This window comes from Alternaria metachromatica, assembly GCF_023757995.1.
Source record: "Alternaria metachromatica strain BMP 0045 chromosome Unknown scaffold_6, whole genome shotgun sequence".
Lineage (NCBI taxonomy): Eukaryota > Fungi > Ascomycota > Dothideomycetes > Pleosporales > Pleosporaceae > Alternaria > Alternaria metachromatica.
The window spans coordinates 288,976-309,328 of record NW_026055497.1 but is presented as its reverse complement, the minus strand read 5'-3'; the positions used below and the strand labels follow the sequence as shown (position 1 = coordinate 309,328).

The following is a 20,353-nucleotide window of genomic DNA, read 5'->3' as shown; positions in this document are numbered from 1 at the left end:
AACGAAAAAAGATGAAGAGGCCTGCGGACTACATTGACGTGGATGTAGGCAAAGTAGGTAATGTGGGAGCATTATGATGGATGTATAAGCCAGTGGGTATCATCGAAAACGTGTCAAAGTCTGGTATAGTCCTCTACCAGCATTAGAAAGGTCGTAAAATGAGAGACCTGAGAGCAAGGTAGGCTTCAGGGTAATTACTTTTTCCCTTTTGAACAAGGTGCGTGGTCTCGTTAGGTGGTAAGACTAAGTTCGGGGTTTATCATCCTGCGTTTCCGCGATCAAAAAATTGTATGTAAAACAGTGTCAAAATAGCGATACCAACGGACGACCGATTTTACGACATACGAAACGCGTACATTTACGTGTATTGCACGGAGACTGGGAAGAACAAAATGCCAATTTATGATATCTCTACACACTGGGAAACCTCCCAAAGAGCGCCGTATTATGAGTAGTAATTCTTTTAGTGGCCCTTTTCAAGACAAGGCTATGCAATGATCCCAAGATGACTGATGTGAAGAGAACGAATACCAAAAGAGAAGAGAGCCGCGAGCCAAAAAACTACCTATACACGTTCTCGAAGCGCTTCCAAGACCCCAAATTCTGTTGTGACCCCGGAATGGAGACTGCCAACGAATACTTTGTTCCTTTCAGCGCCTAGGTTGCGCTTTGCTAGCCGTGCTGATCAACAGCTTGAAGCCGTTCTTGAGCGCCAGCATATCGGGGTAGACGTTCTTGTGGAGTTCGAATGCGTTGGGGACGACCTTGATGCCCCAGGCTCCTTTGGGTCCGCGGGCGCTCATCTGGAAGCAGATCCAGAAGTGGCCGGGGTACTTGGGCATGCTGCAGAAGGCGTACATGGAACGTGAAGGGTTGGCTTCGCAGTAGTTCTCTAGCCATTTCTCTGTAAGGGGGTTAGCTTGTGACTCCGGTTTCAAGGGGTGGGTGATGGGATTACTTACCAGTATCTTCTCGTGTACCAGGTTGGAATCGCTCGTCTCGTGTAATCTCTGTAACCTTGCGCGCCATTGCCTCGACGTGGTTGACGATTAACTCGTCGAGATCGGAGTATGTGTGCTTTCCAATCTTGAGCTGCTTTCCGAGCGAAAATTGGTTTGCCTTGTTCATCTCGAGAACGTCGAGATGTTGGTATGCGTTGTTGGATACTTTCCATGTGACGACTAGATGGTCGAAACCCTTCGAGGATGGACGAATGACCAAGTCACCGGTCTCCTTACCACCGAGGTACTCTTCGGCTTGCATGGTGTTGAAAGCGAAGAAGAGAGGGTGGTTAACGACACGGTTGGGCCGTCCAGAGGCAACTTCCTTCTCCTTCTCGGCAGCCTTCTTGTCCTGAGCTTCTTGTGCGTCATCCCACTCACCGGCTGCGCGATTGTAGGGCTTCTTCTCTGGCGCTCGAATGAGATCGTCTCGGAGCGACAGTTGTGCGGTGAGAGCCTTGCGGTTGAGGTAAACGATACGTGCGCGCACGATCTGATGGCTCTGGTAGACGTGGCGAGGTTCTTGACCACCACTGCCAACACCCTCTGGGAACTCCGATTCGGACACGCCACCTTCGATGCCGCATTCCAGCTTGACCTCAATGTGGTCTGGGAATGTTCGCCTGATGGTAACGGGTACGACCATACCCTCATAAAGAGTCTCCTCCGTCTCACCAGTCAACATTGTGAACAGCTCAGCTCCAGACAGCAGCGCAAAGATTTGCCGGATCTCCTCGTAAGGATTGTCGAGCTCGGCGCGAATGGTCTCGAGTGTTGCGCGCTTGCGCTGACCAAAGTTCCGTTCAATCTCCGCCGCGTAGTCTTCCAGAGCTAGGTCGTTGACCAGATCGGTGGTCTCTTCCCGCACCATCTTCCTAACAACGGCACTGGGTCCACCTTCGTCAGTCTCGGCCTTGACATCCTCTTCGTCCATGTTAAGGGCGTCAGCGACCATCTTCCTGGCAAGATCGTAGTCTTCTGGATGTACACGGGTGTAGTCCAGGTAGTCAGAGGACTCTTCTGTTGAATCATAGGGGATGTAAAGGAAACTGGCGCAATTCTGGAAGACTTTGGGACCCATGGCTGCCTTGAGGTCCCTAGACTCAGACACACCAAGGAGATCGAACCGTGACAGAATCTCATCGCTGTTTGCCTGGATAGCCTTGATCAAGCGATCGGCCTTACGAGGACCCAGACCACACACGTAAGGAATCAACTTGGAGAGGTATTTGTCGTCGTAGGTCTCCGGTAGGTCGATACCTACGAGGTTGACCATATCCACCATGGCGGTCTCTAGGCGGTCGAGGAGCTTCTCTTGTGGTATCAAGGTTTGGTTGGGGATGAAGGGTATCGAAACGATATCTTTGCCGAGTGATGCGTATTCCGCCAACGGATTTTGGAGGTACCGTCCGAGAGCAACGCAGTACCTCGTTAGCGCGGGATACTTGGGGAACTCGGCGATAGCCCGACCACTCGTATGATAGAGACGAGCGACCTCATCGTTGACCAAGATCACCTCCAGTGGCTCGTTCCTCTCTTCACCGGTGTCCTCGTCCTCGTAGGCTGGGCCAGTCAGGCCTCGCTGGCCGATAATTTCCTGAAGGTCCTTGTACAGTTTGCGTGTCTCGACCGAGAAGCCAGAGACACCGATCACGTCTGGTCGGCGGCGCTGAATCACGTCGACAAACTTGTCGATGTCCTGGCCTTCAGGAATACCGCGCTCCGCATTTCCAAGGCGCATCTCCACTAAGCGGCCGTGCTCAAGAACCCGCCCATCGTTCTCGACGTAGGCCCACATGATTGCGTCTCCACGTTGGCCTTTACCGTTGGTCAGGCAGAGAACGTTGGGTACCGATCCGAGAGGTGCACTCTTCAGCTTGTAGGGCGCTTGATCAAGCTTGTTGTAGTAGTTCTCTCTTGCTGATGCGGCGAGTTCATCCTCACATCGAGCACGCAGAGTTTCTTTGACACCGTTGGCGATGACAACCTGTAGCTTGTCTAGCGCCGCGCCGAGCAGTTCCTTACGGAGGGCGTTCCAAGTGTCAGAGACTTCACTGACACCTTCGGAGATGATCTTCTCTTCGAGCTTTGTCTTGAAGTTCCTGTAATTGCCCATGGAGATTCGGACTTGCACAAGACCTTCCGCCTCGGCCTTCAGCATCTTCAAGAAGAGATCCGGCCGACCTTGAAGATCCGAAAAGGTGACCCCACGTAGGTACTTGAATTCGTAGTAGGGGTGGTCCTCTGTAATCTTTCGCATGCCCTTGTCAGTGCGAATGCAGTCGATCTGGGCGTTCTGGTAGAAGCTACCACGCAAGTATCGACGAAGGCGTGAGCACATTTGTAGATCCTGAACATACAAGAGCTTAGTAGACCTGAGAAGAGTGGCGCCAGTCTCTGGAGCGTCAGCCATCTGGTCGGCGAGCTCTTCAACCTTGTATGGCGGGTCCTCAATTGTATGCGCGCCTCGGTTTGACCCATCAATCTTCTTTGCAAAGTCCTCAGGTGTGATACCGATCGCTTTGACGAGTTGATTGGCTTTACCGCCCCTCAACTTATCGAAGAAGCTGCGCGCGTTGTTGGCACGCTTCTGTGTTCCGTTCACTTCTTGTCGGACCTCGTTGATCTCTTGCGAATACTTGTAGTGTAGGTAATCTTGAAGTTCCTGGATTTCTTCGATAGTAATGGCCTTGGCTGCCAACTCCTCGATCTCGGGATCAGTGATGTCAGAGTATACACTCTTCAGGTTTTCGTAGTTTTGGTTGAGGGCGTCGCGCTTCTCTGCAAAGGCCCTGAACTTGAGGTCGAATTCGAATACTTCCCACAGATCGGCCTGGTTCAGCAAGCGCTCTGGTCGCGCATCCATGGGCGGCGGGTTGTCTATGTCGTCGTAATCGTCGTTATCGCTTGGGGCGTGGATAAGGTAGTCTTTGCGGTGGTTGAAGATGAAGGGTACTTCGTAATCTTCGAGATTGATAAACTCCAGGACCTTGCGCACAGCTTTCTCGAAAGGTTGCAGGAAGTAGCGGGGGAGGCCCTTCTTTGGCCACAGCATATTGCTGATCCAGGTGGCCTCTTCTGTCAAGCGTGCTTGCATGTCTTCTGGCGTGAGCTCGATCTCCTTGAAGGATCTCCGGGCTAGCTGCAATCGCTCGGGAATGTCGGTCTCGCGGATGACGTTGTCCTCATCCGTAAGCATGCGCTCCTGTAGTTGCGATGGCTCGAAGACATCCTTGAGTTGAAGCTCACGGCCTTCACCAGCTTGCTCGTCCTCTTCCGCCTCTTGCATCTCCAGCGCCCAGTCGTAATCTGTGCCATCACCAAAGGCAGCCCTGTAGTCTTCTTCTGCTCCCTCGTCCAGACCTGCAGCTTGCAGTCCCTTTGTGATCAGATTTATGCCTGGTTGTGTGACGTCGCGGTCATCTTCGATCTCGTCTTCGAACTTGTCGTCCTCAATAAAGTCGTCGAATTCGTCGCCAAGGCGCCCGCGTGGCTCGTCGTAGTCTTCGTTTACTTCGTCGTCGGAGAAGATGTCGTCTACGCCGCGGGACTTGACGCGCTCCTTGTGGCCACGCTTCAGGCGCTTGAATCTCGACTTCCCCTATGTTAGCGGTGTCCACGCTTCAGCACGGTATGCCTTACCTGTTCTTCTGCCGGGCGCTCAACCTCGACACCGATCAGGTCCAGATCCTCGTCATCTAGGGCCTCTTCCTCGTGACGGTCCTTCTTCCTCTTCCTGCGCCGGCGTTTGCGCTCCGCGATCTCGTCTTCTTCGTCCTCGTCTGCGATGAAGCCTTCACCTTCCTACATGTGCATTAGCTTCTGCAGATGCTCCAGCCAGTATGGCCAATCTTACCTGTCGCAGCCGATCTTCGTCGTCGTCATCTTCCTCCTCGCTCGAGTCGTCGATGCCATTTGTGCCATTTGTCTTCTTCGGCCTGGGTTCAACGGCGTCGCCAGCCTCGCCATCAAAGTCCTCATCCTCCTCTTCGTCGCTGCCTACGTCGGCGATTGTGTCGAAGAACTCCGCCATGGTGATTCAAACAAGGACAACGCGTGGACTGGTGGTTCTGGCGAAGGAGCGCGATGGGCGATTTCGGCGAGCTCTTTGCGGCAGAGAGATTATCGTACTGCGGCGATTCAGCGGGAGAGAGATTCGGGCGCAATGGAGGTAAAGGAGAGAAGGAGGGCAGAAGTAGCCTCTCAAAGGTTCGCGCACCCATCGGCCGCGTTAACTTTCGGCCGCACTGACGCACATCACGTGACAGCCTGATACGCGCTAGGCGGATACCATCAACAAAAGTTGACCATACCCGACTCGGAACAGCATGCTACAGCTACGGGCATCAAACACGTGGGCTTCCCTAGCCTCGTTCTCTACATGTATCTAGTCATGTACTGAGGACGTGTTTGAGGAGGATTAAGCTTAGATATACTAGGGATGCAGCGACGACTCAAGCGACAATGCACAGATTAATCATCACCACCAGACTTGCAAGAAAACATCTCCAAGGCAACGGTCACGCCATGCGGTTCTTTGGAATGTATTTGGTGGAAGTGATTGGCATGTCAAACGGTCGACGTTGGATTGGTGTGTACGCCAGGCACATGGCCGCATTCGAGATACGCGCTTTGAAGTTCTGCGCTAGAAGCAGGTGAAGCATGGCGACGAGGAACCATGCGACTCTGAAACCTCCTGAACAAGGCATCGTATAGTGTATACAGACTTATCAAAGACTCATCCCTTGGAGAACTTGAGTATTTGACAACTCTCTTTCTCTCGAAGACAGAGCTACCTTGCTGCTCATTTGCATCCTCTGCAGCCTCGCAGACTCAGTTACAGACGTTGGACGCTACCGCAACCCCACCAGCGCGCCCCACTCGCGCTGGATACTGACACGACCACGACCTCTCCTGAGCCGGTTCGCTGTCAACAACGCCCGAGACACTGCCCTCCATTCACTGCCATCACCATTCCAATCGGTCCCTGCATTTGCCCACCTGCACATTTTCAAGTCAGGCGCCCGGAAACGGACAAACCAATAGACGCTGTCCTCCTTTGGGCTATTTCCGTCATTGGCGTACCATCGTCGACCCAGCGTCGGGCGGCAAACTCGAAACCACAGCCAGCACTTGGCCTCCTACACACTCGGGCTCTGTATTCTTCGCAGAGTAGCCATTGCCTCGCAGTTGCTGCACCCGTCCACCCTCACCCACACGACAGCAGCGCCCGGCGCAAACCTTCAAGATGGCCGAGTCGTCCTTCAAGCAGAAGACGATGAAGAGGAAGAACGTCAAGGGTCTCGCCCTCAGCGCTCCTGCCCCCAAACCCGCACCTTCCGCCGGGGACGCTCAAATACCCGGCGCCCGAGCCAACGACGAGAAGCAGGATACCCTGGAAATTGGTGTTGAGTTCCAGCTGGACCTAAAGGCCGAGGACCTGATAGTGCTGCGCGAATTGGGCCACGGCAATGGAGGAACAGTCAGCAAGGTGCAGCATGCTGCTACCAAGGTCATCATGGCGCGGAAGGTGAGTGGCAGACCAGAAGGTGGTCGACACGAGGAGACTGACAGGGGCAGGTTATCCACGTCGAGGCCAAGAACGAAGTCCGGAAACGAATCGTGCGAGAACTCCGAATCATGCACGACTGCAACTCACCCTACATTGTCGACTTCTATGGCGCCTTCCAAAATCCTTCCGGCGATGTCATCATGTGCATGGAGTACATGGACGTGGGGTAGGTGCAAGCTGCTTCATGCTGCACGATGTGAGTTGCTAACTTGCATGCCAGGTCGCTTGACTGGGTCTCACGATCATTCGGACCCGTCCGCGTCGACGTTCTCGGAAAGATCTCAGAAGCCGTGCTCGGCGGCCTCGCCTACCTTTACAGCGCCCACCGCATCATGCATCGCGACCTCAAACCCTCAAACATCCTTGTCAACTCAAAAGGAAACATCAAGCTGTGTGACTTTGGTGTCTCAAGTGAACTCGAGGGGTCTATTGCCGAGACTTTCGTAGGAACAGGCACATACATGGCGCCGGAGCGGATACAAGGTTCTCCTTACACCGTCAAGTCGGATGTATGGAGCGTTGGCCTGACACTCATGGAGTTGGCCATTGGAAAGTTCCCATTCTCCGGAAGCGCGGATGATGACGAAGCTGGAGGCCCTCAAGGTATTCTGGATCTCTTGCAGCAAATCGTGTTGGAACCTTCACCCAAGCTACCAAAGAGCGATGCCTTCCCATCCATTCTGGAGGACATGATTGCGAAGTGTTTGATGAAGGATCCAGCGGAGCGACCAACTCCCAAGGAGCTATACGTGAGTTGTCCTAGCTGAATTCAGGTCTGGAGTGTACTAAACATAGCAGGACCACGATGCCTTCCTCCAAGCCGCAAAGCGCACTCCTGTCAACCTCGAAGCATGGGCCATATCCATGATCGAGCACAACAAGCGCAAATCCCATCTCGCCCCAACCGCCCCTGCAGCGGACATCAAAGAGAAGCTCCGCGAGCGATCGCCTCCCCACAAGCGTGAATCCAGCGACCCCAGGCAAAGAGTAGCCAATGGCGACCCCGAACCAGCACCACGACGACCTTCATACCCCACACGGACATCAAGCAGTTCCAATGTTATGAACCTACCTATGCGACCAGCGCCATCTGTAGACGGTCCGGGTAGCAGACCGGGTAGTCGGGGTCCATCAGCCAACGGCTTACCACCTCAGCCGAGGAGGTGGAACAGCGAAGTACAATAGTGGGACAAGACGCGTTTTCTATTAGATAGCTGATCTAGGCAAGTATATAGAGGTTATGGGGGATTCTGTAAGGTCCCTGCTGGATGTCGGGACCATCTTCATCAAATGTAAGGTCGGAGGTTTTCGCCTTGAAGGCTTGTTGTTGTTGACTTTCGACTAGCATCAAATACCAATTACTCATCTTTCGTATTTCGTACTTCGTACAATGCTGATGGTGACCACGATAAACACTGTTTTGCCGGTGGTATAGGCAGTAACTCGGCATCGCCAAACCTGCACCGTCTCGTGCTGGATCAGCGTAGAGCATGCCACCTCTCAGCCTTTGATTCGTACATGATTATCTTCCCCGCCTGACGTGTTTCTTGTCCCTGTCGAAGTAACTGAAGTGCGCGTTTGCTTGCGGTCGTATCGCAAGACTTGAAGTACATCGAAGCTCTCAGCTAGGAAAAGCTAAACACTCCATGCAAGGAGGAGTGGAACGGGGCTGGGGAGTTTCATTCCATCATGCAGCCTTTAGCAACAGGATGTTGGATCCCGAATAGTTGCGATAGCAATGCAGGCCTCAGGGCTATTCGCTTTCCTGTACGTATTTCTGCTTGCAGGTACACACTTGATTGTTTCCTTGGACAGGGTAAAAGTTGTATCACCAGGATGAATTGAACCCTCGTTTCGCACATGCTTCGCAGCAATGTCGCAATACACCCGAAGTTCAATAGAGCAGAGTCGTAGAAAGTTTTCTGTTCTACAATTCGATCTTTCTAGGGCCCTTGATAGACATCTCAATTGTATACACAATGCAAGATCTCCTTACCCGACATCGATCGATCTCCAACATATCAAAGAAGTCACGCGGGTTAATAGATCTATCACCCGAGTGCGTATCGTTCATCACGAAAGTTAATGTTCGAAAGAGGGAAGGTCAAATCGGGGCTCCGAGGTGGTAAGCCGGGAACTAAGACGGGCACTACGCGTTCCCCACGACCACGAGTAGTATATACCATCACCAACTGCGATACTTTCTATCGCAATGAAAGCGCCGAGCAGAATTACAATCAAACACTAAACTTAAGCTGTCCGGCTTCGTGCAGACCTTGCGATGGCAGACACAAGCGATCGCCCTGCGCTTGGCTTCCCGTTGTCGTCGTTGTTACCGAGCGGGGCGCATCCGATAGTAGCAAGCGTATTGCTTGTCTTGATTGTGAGTCCCCCAGCATCAGGGTTGTTCATGTCCAGCACTGACCATGCAAAGTCCGCGTTTGTGTATGGCTTCTACAACGCGTTCCTCCATCCGCTCCGCCACTACCCCGGTCCACTACTCTGGCGAGCCTTCCGCATCCCGCATGTCGTCTCAACACACCGTGGCGAGATCCACAAACGACTTACTGAGTTCCACACCAAATATGGACCTGTCGTGCGTGTCGCTCCCAACGAGCTCTCATATGCCAGCAGCCGTGCGTTGAAAGAAATCTACGTCACCCGGCCTGGCCATCTGCTATTCGAGCGTAACCGCACTTCGTTCAAGAAGCAGGCCCCAACGGATCCAAACTCCATCGTGAACTGGCATGAAGGAGATCACGCAAGATACAAACGGGCCTTCGCGAATGGCTTCTCGGAGAAGATCTTGAAGGAACAGGCACCGATCATTGAGAGCTACGTCGATCTCTTCATGACACAGCTCAAGAAAAGAAAGACGATCGATCTTGAAAAGTGGCTAAACTACCTGACCTTTGATATATCCGGCGACTTCACATATGGCGAGTCCTGGAACTGTGTTGCGAACGGCAAAGCGCATGCCTGGGTCGACATTTCCCAAGATTTCGGTAAAGGACTTGCGTTGATCCAATCGACCAATATGTATCCGCCGATTGACAAGCTGCTCCGCTACATTATCCCCAAGCGAATCTTGCAAAGAAGCATGGAGCACCGGAAGATGAGCTTTGAACAGGCTCGGAAGAGGATAGCGATGGATACGGAGCGTCCGGATTGGGTAACGCCGACCAAGAAGTACAGCGACCTCAAAGACCCCTTTACAGGCCCCGAGTGGGGGATCAATCTGCTCGTACTCGCCTTTGCTGGCAGTGAGACTTCAGCTAGTGCCCTGACTGCTATCATCAGATCCTTGGTACAGCACAAAGGTGTGCTGCACCGACTTACCGCGGAGATCAGGGAGACTTTCCAGAAAGAGAGCGATATCACAGTGGCAACAACAGGCAATCTGACATACCTCAACGCAGTCATTTCAGAAGGCATGCGCCTCAACCCTCCCGTCGTCATCGGAGTCCCTCGTATCGCACCTGCAGGTGGCGACATGGTGTGCGACAAATGGGTCCCTGAAGGAGTAAGCTCCTCACATACCCCTCCAACTACTGCTTCTTGACTAACATCCCCCTCAACAGACCTACGTAGCCTTCAACCAATTCTCCGCCTATCGCCAATCCTACAACTTCCGCAACCCAAACTCCTTCATACCGGAGAGGTTTCTGGACCCAAAGTCGTATCACGAAGATGATATGGACGTGTTCCACCCTTTCCTGGTCGGCAGACACAAGTGCGTGGGCGTCAGCTTTGCGTGGTCTGAGATGCGTCTTATACTTGCGAGGCTGGTGTGGAGTTTCGATATCAAGCTTAAGGATGAGCGGGATAGGTGGGATTGGGGGGAGCAGTGCACTTATATCCTTTGGGTAAGTTTTATCTCGGGGATTGGATGATGGATTTGAAGTGCTAACGGTGGTGTAGGATAAGAGGCCCCTGGAGGTTATACTGGATCATGTCAATCAGTAGGCAATAGATCTTACTTCAGTAGCCGAATTTGTAAGGTGGAATGACAGAGTACTTCGAAAACGGCTTTTGTGGACACTTCATCAAGTATCCAATTCATTGGTTCCGCTCTGCTCTCATCATGTCGCCAGAAATCATTGCGCTCTAATCGACTCACCAGTGCTACTTATAAGACCGGTGCTGTGCATGACCGGTTTTGTGCGGGTTTGCTCCCATTACACGCTCGCTACCACCGTCCGTAGGTGGTGTCTACCCAGTATTGCCTCCTTACCGTGGGTCGAAACATTAGAGATTCATAATCTGCTCTGACCCCTGTGATTGATTCGTACAAAGTGTTCTACAGAGTGTTCTCATCGCAGCAGTATAAAGTCGAGAAGACGCCACAGTTTTCTTTTCTCTTTCTCCGATCAATTCCATCATCATAAATCTACGAACGTCAAACGTGCTTAAAACCATCACAACACTACAGAAAAACCATCAAATACCTTGTCAGACGACCCCAAAGTACCACGCGTCTCCACCAGAGAAAACCTCCCCTTCCTTCCTTCCTTCCGCACGACAAAAGAAATTCCATACCAATACCCCAACCATCCACGATGTTCACCACCACAAAAGTCACAACACTCATGCTCATCGGGCTACTTTGCTCCTTCTTGCTATCAACGGCACACGCTCTTCCAGTGCCCCGCCCCTCGCTCGAGCCCAGATTCTTCTCGTCTGGGGCCGGACTCCTTGCTTCTTACGCATCCATGGGCCACTACCACACCTCGGCTGCTGGGAGGATGGATATGGACATGGGTTTGACGAGTGTTTTGCTTGTTGGTGGGGTGGCGGTGGGGGTTGTGGGTGGGTTGTGGTAGATTAGGAGGGGGATGTGTAGGGTGAAGTGTGGGGTGAAGGGTTGGGAGATGGAGAAGTTGAGGTATGAGGGGTGTGTTTGCTGGATTATTGGAGCTTTGATACTAGACTAGGATGCGATGGGATGCTGAAGATAGGCAGTTCAATACAAGTGATCCTCTGTGGCACTCTTGCAATCCTACAAACTTCTGCGTAGCATTCCGTCTGGTGCAGCAATCGCTGATGTGCATTCCTGCTGTCGACATTGCTTCTCTAAGTCTTTTTCGATCGAAGCGCGACGAAGCTGCAGCTTGCCAGGCTAATTAGGCATGGGCTTATCATGGGCATAGAAGCTGCTGTAGTCCTGGACAGGTACTCCTTGGGATAGACCTTGAATACAGATGAGTGAGCGCCAGTATGGAAAGCGTGGAGTTGTCGCGTGTCCTGATGAAGTTCGCGTGCTTTCACCAGCTGACCGTCAGCACTATGGGATGGCTTTTCCTCTGGAGGCTTGTAATGCTTCCAATCAAAGGGCGACGTCCTTGCAATGGTACTGCAGTGCATTTGCAGCCCAATTTTTCTTCAAGCAGCAGCTTTGCGCGCCTCGACTGCTTTCTCATACGCCTTGAGGTCGACGTTGCCAGCGTTCCAGACGGTGACGGCCTGTACGAAGACGCCCTTCTCCTTCCTGCGCTCAACATAGCCGATGACATTGAGCCATGTCCCCACGTCTACGTTGAGTTCCTTAATTCGCTCGAGCACATGCTCGATATCGAGATTCGCGATGACGGGCGGATCAGATATCGGATAGTTGTGCTTGAGCCGCAGTGTCGCGGTCTTAGTGACGTACTCATCGATGCTGCGGCGCAGTCAGTCTCTGTGGCAGCTATGGCTTTCACTCAAGTACCAGCCCAGAAAGCGGACTTTGGTGCCCTGCGCACATGCGGGTAAGTCACTCAATAACACCAGATTCGAAGCAACGGGACCAGACATTGTGCTTGGAGGAGCGCGCGCAGAATGCGGTGGAAACTAGAGCCGCGGCCGAAGTGCACGGATGCACGTGCCATGGTTAGCGCAGACGACATCATACCCTCGTGCATCCAGGCCCGATTCATGACCAGCCAGGCACCCTTCAATCACGCCCACGCCGCCGCTGCAACAACTCAACCCTCTGCGCAACGCTCGCACCTACCGTACCTCTAACATCTCTCGCATTCCCACAAAGTACGTTCGAGCCACCCACCATCCCCGCAGCCCCGCCATCCCACTCTCTGATAGGCTCCGAGTCTCCTGCATCGGCGCCCGATAGGACCATACGACCGACAGTTGCTAACTAAAACCCTCAAGACAACTTCAATATGAGCGGCTGGGGCCTGGGCTGGTTTGGCGGTGGCCAGGCGAAGAAGGAGGCGCCCAAGAAGGCCATCCTCCAGCTTCGAGGCCAACTTGAGATGCTGAACAAGAGAGAGAAGCACCTGCAAAACCAGATGGATGAGCAAGATGCGCTCGCACGGAAATTTGTTTCTTCCAACAAGCAAGGTATATCCATCTGGATTAGGCTTCCTGGCACAGTCGCTAACGCCTCTTGCAGCCGCGAAATCAGCGTTACGGCGAAAGAAGCAGTTCGAGCACTCACTCGAGCAGACGAGCGCACAGATTATGACCCTAGAAAAAGAGATCTACTCCATCGAGACGGCCAACATCAACAAGGAGACGATGGAAGCTATGAAGAGCGCAGGAAAGGCCATGAAGGAGATACACGCCGGCCTGACCATCGACAAAGTCGACAACGTCATGTACGTCTCCTGCACAACCAAATACCCACAGACCAACTTGCTAACATCACGCGCAGGGAGGACCTCCGCGAACAACACGCAATCGGCGAAGAGATCAGCGAAGCCATCACCTCTGGCGTCGGCGCAAACGGCATCGACGAAGACGAGCTGGACGAAGAGCTCGCCGAGCTACAACAAGAGAAGCTCGACGAGCAAATGCTCAACACAGGCAACGTGCCCATCCACGACGCCCCCTCGTCACAGAAGCTACCGCAAGCGCCGAATACCAACATCAAGGCCCCGCAGCGGGTCGAGGAGGACGACGAAGAGGAGGAGCTGCGGAAGCTGCAGGCCGAGATGGCCATGTAAGCGCGAGCTGCGATGGCTCACACTATCGCTATCATGCGAGCATAGCGATTGCGGGAAGCTGGGAGGGTTTTCAAGGCGTACGGCGATATCAGCAGAAGCGGCATCTTGGGCTTTAGCTTCTTCTTTCCTATATATAATCGCAGCATTTGGGTCTTGGATTTTGTGAAGAGGCACTTGCTCTACCTATGAGATAAGGCGGGATATACCTTGCAATCATGCTCTACATTTGGAAATTCTGACTTACAAACTTGCTGTGCTTTCTGGAGGATAGTCGTCTGAGTTCTCGGCATGCCGCGGCCTGTTGGAGGACACCATCCGGCAACTACTCATTTCAAATCAGGCATCGACACATGTAGACAGAATGGACTCCTGAACGCGCGTCGAAGCCCTTATGAGGCGTCTTCAGGCTACAGTCGAAACACTTTAAGACTAACTCCGTCAGGCATTCAACATCAAGACTCCACATATCGTACAATCAGCAAGAAACATGTACGCGTATATACATATTTCATTTTTTGAGACGACCCGATACCGTCGTCGTTACTGCACTATCATCTATCTACTCGAAACAGTCATGTATACCATAACGCATGTATCCCATATCGACGTAATAAATGACTTACGCGACGAAAAAACACTTTTGATAAAACCATGAACCCCCAACCAAGCTACGCTGTTCAAGGGTATCATAATCAATGAGTTGGGAGGGGCAAGCCAAAATGCTTGCCGCTTAGAAACGCCGAATGTCAAATGCTAAAGTCATGCGACGAACGCAGTAATAGTGGACGGAATGTTTGTCAAAGAGCAAAGGGCTAGAAAATGGAACACTAGTCAGTCTTCTTGGGTGCGTCTTGGCTCTCCTCTGGCTTCTTCGCTTCGTCCGCGTCTGGTGTGCTTTCTGCGGTCAACTCGGTCATTGGGCGCCGCATCGGGGTGCCCGTTTGGACTGCTGGCGACCCAGGAACTGGCGTGATCGGCTCGACGCTCGGGCGATGCGAAGGCATAGCGGCTATGGGAGGCGCAGGTGCTGCAGTTGATGGCGTAGCGGCCGTAGGCGTAGATGGTGAAGCACCAGTCATATTTGGCGTAAATTTGTGCGGTTCGCTATTCTCGCGGGGCGGAGCGGGAGACGCACTGCCAGTCGGATGTGCAGCTTGGGGCGGGGGCTGATATTGCTGAGACACGGTGTTCGCGGCAGCACCCGCAGCAGCAAAGGCCGCCGCAGTACTTGCTTCGTCTTCATCCTTGACATCAGGTGCCCTTTTGACATACTTGTTGATGCTCTCAACTCCGCAAATGGATATGAGCAACTTACGCTCCGGTTCCGTCAGAGTCGACTCAGGTACAGTCCTGTCTACGCAAGCTCTAATCGCGTTGTCCACCTTCTTTTGCTCCTCAGGGCCTAGGCACTGCTCAAGATAAGTCTTCCTATAGGCTTCGAGCTGACGAATGAGTTCCGGATGAACCCCGATTGGGTAACGCCCAGACGGATGAGGCGCTGCAGTATCATTTGTCGAACCTTGACGCGAGGGTGGCTGAGGCGGGGGCGGGCCGTAAGGTGATGCCGAAGACTGCGGCTGCGACGCCGAAGGAGCATTCGACTGCTGGCCTTGTGGAGGATATGCTGCATAGGGACGAGGCGGTCCAGGTCCATACGGGCTGGCGCCGGTATTGGCATATGGCCCACCGTAAGGGCTCGGTGCCGAGGGTCCGCTGTACGGCGACTGTTGTGGGGCGGCCGTGGGATAGAGGACGCCATACTGACCACTTGAACCAGCTGCTGAAGATGCTGGTGGAGCCTGCGGGTTAGGCTGCGGATACGGTCGTGGAGGGTTCGGGGCGGGTGGACTTCCAGCTGTATTCCCACCGCCGCCCCACGGAGACGCATAAGGCGAGGGATGGGGCGCGTTCTGGGACGTGACCGACGCAGCTGAGTTACCTTCGTTGCGAGTCATGCTGGGTGGTAAGCGAGGTTGCGAAAGGCTAGGCGGCAGTCTGGGAGGCGGCTGTGGCATCGCATGAGGCATGCCCGGGTGGTATCCGTACCCAGGCTGAGGGTACGGCTGGTAACCGTTGGGTGGCTGGTAGTAGGGTGGTCGCGGTGCATGGTTGAGCGGAGGACTGGCCTGCCTCTTTCTGCGCTCCTTTTCGATCGAAACTTCCGGGTTGATTCTCCAGAGGTAGCCCTTGCCCTCTTTGTCGCCTTTCATGAACGCATCATGCTGACCGAGGTTGTGACGTACACTCGATTGCCAGCCGCTTGTCGTAGTCTTGAACTTATACCAGGGATACTTGCGCTCTATATAAGTATAGATGGATTGAAGGTTCATCTGGCCCGTCGGGGACGACGAGATTGCCTCATGAATCAAGACGACATAGTTGGCGGTGGGGCGCTGAAGCTGTTCCTCGGAGTAGTCTTCGATGCGCATCTCAGGCGAAGGAGTTCGAGGCGGTCTGATTGGTTTCGTCTGCTTGTGGAGGCCGGACAAGCCACCATCGCCCTGTTCTGTCGTCTCGATGACGGCGTCGTCTTCGCCGTCGCCAGCGTTCGACTCCTTGCGCTTGGGTGCCTTTGGCTTGCTGATCGGTATCGGGATATCAGCAGGGTCAATGCCAGCGGCTCTGGCCCTCTCAATATCCTTTGCTTGTTTGATAAGTTGCGAGCGCTGGCGCTTGGACATGATGCCGTCTTTGGGTGGTCTGCCAGGTCCTTTGCGCTTCTCGACAACATGTCCAATCAGGTTTCGTGGCAAGTTGTGCTGAATGGCCATCTCTTCTGTAATGAGGCCATCGATGTCTCCTCCTGCTTCAAGTTCGCCTTCGTGTGGCTTGCGTAGTACCGGTGCAGTATCGTTCGGCGGAGGCTTGCTTGGTTGTTCGGGCTTTGGAGCCGCGGGAATGTCCTTGACGGGCTCCTCGACTGGCGTCTCAGATTTAACAGGTGCCTTCGCGGGGGTCTTGGCTGGAGCTTTGCCCTTTTCTTTAGGCTCCTTGGGTTCCTTAGGCTTTTTGGGCTCCTCGGGTACAGTCACTTCCTTCTCCTTGGGTTCCTTTGGTTCCTTCGGCTCTCTGCGCTCCTTCTGGACCTTGGGCTCCTTCGCGGACTCCCGAATCGCCTCTTTGAGCTTCGCTGTATCCTTGACTTTGAGCTTAACTTTCTTTGTTGGCGGCTCTTCAGGCGTGAGTTCGCGGTGCTGATGCTTCCGCTTGTGCGCTTTTTTGCTCTCCTTCGAAGGAGCAGGAGGCAAGTTCTTGATTTTAAGCTTGAGACTTGTCTTCTGGCGCGGTTTCGGAGCGGGCTCCTCGTAGTCGTCCATTTCCTCGTCAGCGAGGCCATCATCGTCGTCGCTGTCACTGACAGGATGGTGGTAGTAGACATGTCGTGGGTTGACGCTCTGCTGGTCTTCGCTCTCGGAGCTAATGTGCTCATCGCTTTCCAGTTGACCATTTCCATTCTCGAAAGAGAAACTCATGGGACGTGAGCCCGACTCCTGGCGGTGGCGTTGCTGCTCCGTGAGGGCAACGTCGGGGAGGAAGAAGTGTATGTTCACAGCGCCGAGCTGCAGATGATCGCCATGGTCCAAAGGTATAGTCTCTCCCCGAGGATAGAACTCGCCTTCGTGGTGCAGGCCGTTGTTGCCCAGCACTTTGATGCAGAAATGGCCTGCGTCGAAATCAAAGAAGATCTTGGCATGCTCTCGTGATATGCCCTTGGGCCCCAGGGAGCCTGTCTTGGCCATGATCTGCTGTGGATGTATAGGTACGAACGGACAGTCGTTCGGGTCTTCCGGGACATGGCCGTCGAACTGGGCAGGCACTTCGGGGAAGGCTTGCATGATCATGTCCTGCGGCGCGCGTTCGGCAGGTTTCTCCTCGCCTGACTCGCCCGTGGGGTGTGAATTTGAGCTGAGAGAGTGCGATGCATTGCTCTGGCGACGCTGCTGGTATTCCATGGGCATCGACTCAATGGGGGCGCTGAGAATGCCACCCTTCTCGGAGATGACACTGCGAGCACCACGCCGATCGCCTTTCTTCTTCTTCTTTTTGTCCTTCTTTCCGTTGACCTCATCCAAGCCATGCAGGTGTTCGTTGGCGGCCTTGACGTGACCCTTCTTGTGCAGTGCCTCGGCCTTGATGAGGCGCTTCATGTCTCTATGCGCGAGATCGAGGTTGCGGCCTAGGGTGATCTGGTAGGTGTGCATGTAGTAGGAGCCGTCGTCGAAGCGCAGACGCGCAAAGGCTGTGAGGCGCTCATTGGTGGTGGTGGGCGGCATCATGCCGAAGGACTCCATGGGTGGATAGGCGGAATTCATGTCCATGGGCATGCCGCTCATGTCGGCGCCATTTAGGTTGTTGGGCTGCGCAAAGTCGATGGGGGTGTCGAGAAGGCGCAGTCCGTTGGTGACGGTGTTGTCCATCAGGTCGTGGTTGGCCGGTGGATTCTCGCCGCCGAGGGCAGGCATGGCCGACGCATCGCTGGTCGCGGCTGCCATGTCGGGAATGCGCTTGTCGGGAGCAGGCGAGGCAAGGGCGTCGGGGGTGTCATATTGGGGGCTGACATGGTGTAGAAGCTCGTTAGAAGGGGCTACGGCCATACTGCCGCCGCCATCTTCGTTGGGAAATGCGTAGTTGTAGGTGGAAGGGTACTGGAAGAAGTTCACGGAATGGAGGTCAAAGATGCCGTCCTCTGCACATGGTTAGCGGCGCGCTTCTTTTTCGCCCAGCAAACCGCGTCGCGGTGTCGCGCAATACATACGAGGGAAGCAATCGTTGGAGGGCGCGACAAAGCTGTAGCTGAATGCGTCTGCCGATGGGAAAGGGTCTGCGTCGTGCTGTCGCAGCGGGTTGGTGTCTTCGGAGGATGTCGGTCGAGGCTGCCCATGAGAGGCTTGCGCCGGGCCTAATCCTGCTGCACGTGGGTCTTGGCCGCCCATCTCCGCATCAAGGTCCGACGGCGCCGATGCGAAAGATGAACTCAACTCTCGAGCCCGTTCCATTGACAGCTCCTCGAAATATTCTTCAAAACTGAAAGACGAGTGTCGCGATATCGGCAGATCGTCTGCTGTCTCACCTGGTGAATCCATTGTCAGTACATTTGCTCTGGGTACAGCAAGAGCGGGCGGTAGCGGTAGCGGTGCAGGCAATAGCAAGGCGAGGATAGAGTGCACAAGAAGGGCGAGGGCACCTCTACAAGAACGACGGGAGCCTCAGATCAGGTCATCAAAGGTGAGCCCGTTCCGGCACATTTGGCCGTCACTTTTTGGTAGGGAAAGAGCCAAGCACTGAAAGTTTCCACCCAGAACCGCGACCCAGGCCAATCGCAGGGCCCTTAAAGTAACCTATACGTGTGAATTACCTGCCAGTCCCACCGCTGAGGCCCTGGAGGACTTGACAGTGATATGCCCCCCAAGAAGAAAGCCCAACAAGGCGTGCCTGCCAGGCCAGCGGCGTCATCTGAACCAGCGAGACAACCCCCGAACTGGCCTGCCCTCGCTCCGCTCGTACCAGAAGAGGACCTTGCCCTGCACGAAGTGCTTCCGAAGCAGATTGTAACCATCTCTAACTTCTTCACGGCTTCGCTATGCAAAACCTACGTGTCTTTCCTGTCCTCGTTGCCATTGACGACAACGCCTGGAAAACCGAAGAAAGGCGACGCGGTGAGAGTGAACGACCGCTATCAGATCGATGACCCTGCGTTCGCTGAGCGACTATGGAACGACACAGGGCTAAGGAGGCTAGTCACCGCCGATGCGGAGGAAGGGGCGCTCGGCCTCACTGAAGCGCAGCGGGAAGAGCTGTGGGGCGGCGAGGTGGTGGGCCTCAACCCCAACATCCGTGTCTATCGGTACTCCAAAGGCCAGTTCTTCGACCAGCACTGTACGTCATGACTACTTGGTCACTCTGCCCAACTCATCGGACGGTCGTGACGAAACCCATGCTAATGGAGCCAGATGACGATTCCAACAATGTGACTATTCAAACTCCTGGATCACCGCCTGTGTCGACGCGCACCACCTGGACCTTGCTGATTTACCTCACCTCACCGGCCACGGGATGCATCGGTGGAGAGACTGTCTTCTACCCGGACCCGCCTAAGAAGAAGAGCCGAGACCTTCCACCCGAGCCTTTCGTTGTCGACCTTGAAGTCGGCCTCGCGCTGCTGCATCGACACGGCCCCGACTGCATGCTGCACGAAGGACGCGAGGTAACGAACGGAGAGAAATGGGTCATCAGAAGCGATCTATGTGTCAAGCGTTGAGTCCACATGGCTCTCCGGTACCGCGTTTCGTGGTCGCTTCTTCTTTCTCCATCCGTGAACACCAACGTCCACTTTTGGAAATCGACGACCACCTCTGCGTCAACAAGCCATACTTACGAGACTGCGTGTATTATGCTGAAGTCTGTCGCGTCGTGTACTGCTGCAGCATGTGGCTGTGTATCTTGCGTACTCACTTGCAGATGCGATAAGAGTATCCTTCTTCTACAGACTACGCTGCAGTCCTGTGTTCCATATCTCTAAAACGTAAGAGATCAGGATATCAGGTTAGTATGTCTCTTAGAGAGCACGACAGGTGCACGCACGTAGGTGTGGCACAGCGTGAAAATGGTATCGCTATCCGTAATCCTGTCGCACACCAGCGCTGTGCAGTCGACGAAAGCGGTGGTAAATACTTACAGTGAAGTCATATAAGACGTAACATGGCTACAGCTGTCGTACCATGCGGCAGGAGTTTGAACGAAATACAACCGTGGTTCCAGTTATCGTCTGGTTCGCTTTCCATGTGTGGTATTCGCAACCTGGCATATTTCACACCCCCACAGTAGCTTACCGCACA

At 54.0% G+C, this 20,353-nt stretch overlaps 7 protein-coding genes across 7 annotated transcripts; 4 read left to right on the top strand and 3 right to left on the bottom strand.

Annotated features, from left to right (window-relative positions):
* Nucleotides 1–650: 650 nt before the first annotated feature.
* Nucleotides 651–5,034, bottom strand: J4E83_003673 (uncharacterized protein; the record flags this gene model as incomplete). The annotated part of the gene is made up of 4 exons (XM_049330607.1): nt 651–904; nt 963–4,596; nt 4,644–4,805; nt 4,858–5,034. 4 exons carry the CDS (start codon nt 5,032–5,034, stop codon nt 651–653), a joined length of 4,227 nt encoding a protein of 1,408 aa, XP_049190024.1.
* Nucleotides 5,035–6,249: 1,215 nt separating this feature from the next.
* Nucleotides 6,250–7,758, top strand: J4E83_003672 (uncharacterized protein; the record flags this gene model as incomplete). Its single annotated transcript, XM_049330606.1, has 4 exons — nt 6,250–6,531; nt 6,582–6,739; nt 6,794–7,322; nt 7,372–7,758. The coding sequence occupies 4 exons, from the start codon at nt 6,250–6,252 to the stop codon at nt 7,756–7,758; spliced, it is 1,356 nt and encodes a 451-aa protein (XP_049190023.1).
* Nucleotides 7,759–8,983: 1,225 nt separating this feature from the next.
* J4E83_003671 (uncharacterized protein) lies at nt 8,984–10,539 on the top strand (the record flags this gene model as incomplete). The annotated part of the gene is made up of 3 exons (XM_049330605.1): nt 8,984–10,096; nt 10,155–10,439; nt 10,495–10,539. The coding sequence occupies 3 exons, from the start codon at nt 8,984–8,986 to the stop codon at nt 10,537–10,539; spliced, it is 1,443 nt and encodes a 480-aa protein (XP_049190022.1).
* A 1,416-nt stretch (nt 10,540–11,955) lies between these two features.
* J4E83_003670 (uncharacterized protein) lies at nt 11,956–12,366 on the bottom strand (the record flags this gene model as incomplete). The annotated part of the gene is made up of 2 exons (XM_049330604.1): nt 11,956–12,232; nt 12,281–12,366. The coding sequence occupies 2 exons, from the start codon at nt 12,364–12,366 to the stop codon at nt 11,956–11,958; spliced, it is 363 nt and encodes a 120-aa protein (XP_049190021.1).
* A 365-nt stretch (nt 12,367–12,731) lies between these two features.
* SNF7 (ESCRT-III subunit protein snf7) lies at nt 12,732–13,517 on the top strand (the record flags this gene model as incomplete). Its single annotated transcript, XM_049330603.1, has 3 exons — nt 12,732–12,912; nt 12,965–13,169; nt 13,226–13,517. The coding sequence occupies 3 exons, from the start codon at nt 12,732–12,734 to the stop codon at nt 13,515–13,517; spliced, it is 678 nt and encodes a 225-aa protein (XP_049190020.1).
* Nucleotides 13,518–14,344: 827 nt separating this feature from the next.
* On the bottom strand, nt 14,345–18,601 carry J4E83_003668 (uncharacterized protein; the record flags this gene model as incomplete). The annotated part of the gene is made up of 2 exons (XM_049330602.1): nt 14,345–18,204; nt 18,274–18,601. The coding sequence occupies 2 exons, from the start codon at nt 18,599–18,601 to the stop codon at nt 14,345–14,347; spliced, it is 4,188 nt and encodes a 1,395-aa protein (XP_049190019.1).
* A 315-nt stretch (nt 18,602–18,916) lies between these two features.
* On the top strand, nt 18,917–19,776 carry J4E83_003667 (uncharacterized protein; the record flags this gene model as incomplete). Its single annotated transcript, XM_049330601.1, has 2 exons — nt 18,917–19,394; nt 19,469–19,776. The coding sequence occupies 2 exons, from the start codon at nt 18,917–18,919 to the stop codon at nt 19,774–19,776; spliced, it is 786 nt and encodes a 261-aa protein (XP_049190018.1).
* Between the last annotated feature and the right edge of the window lie 577 nt (nt 19,777–20,353).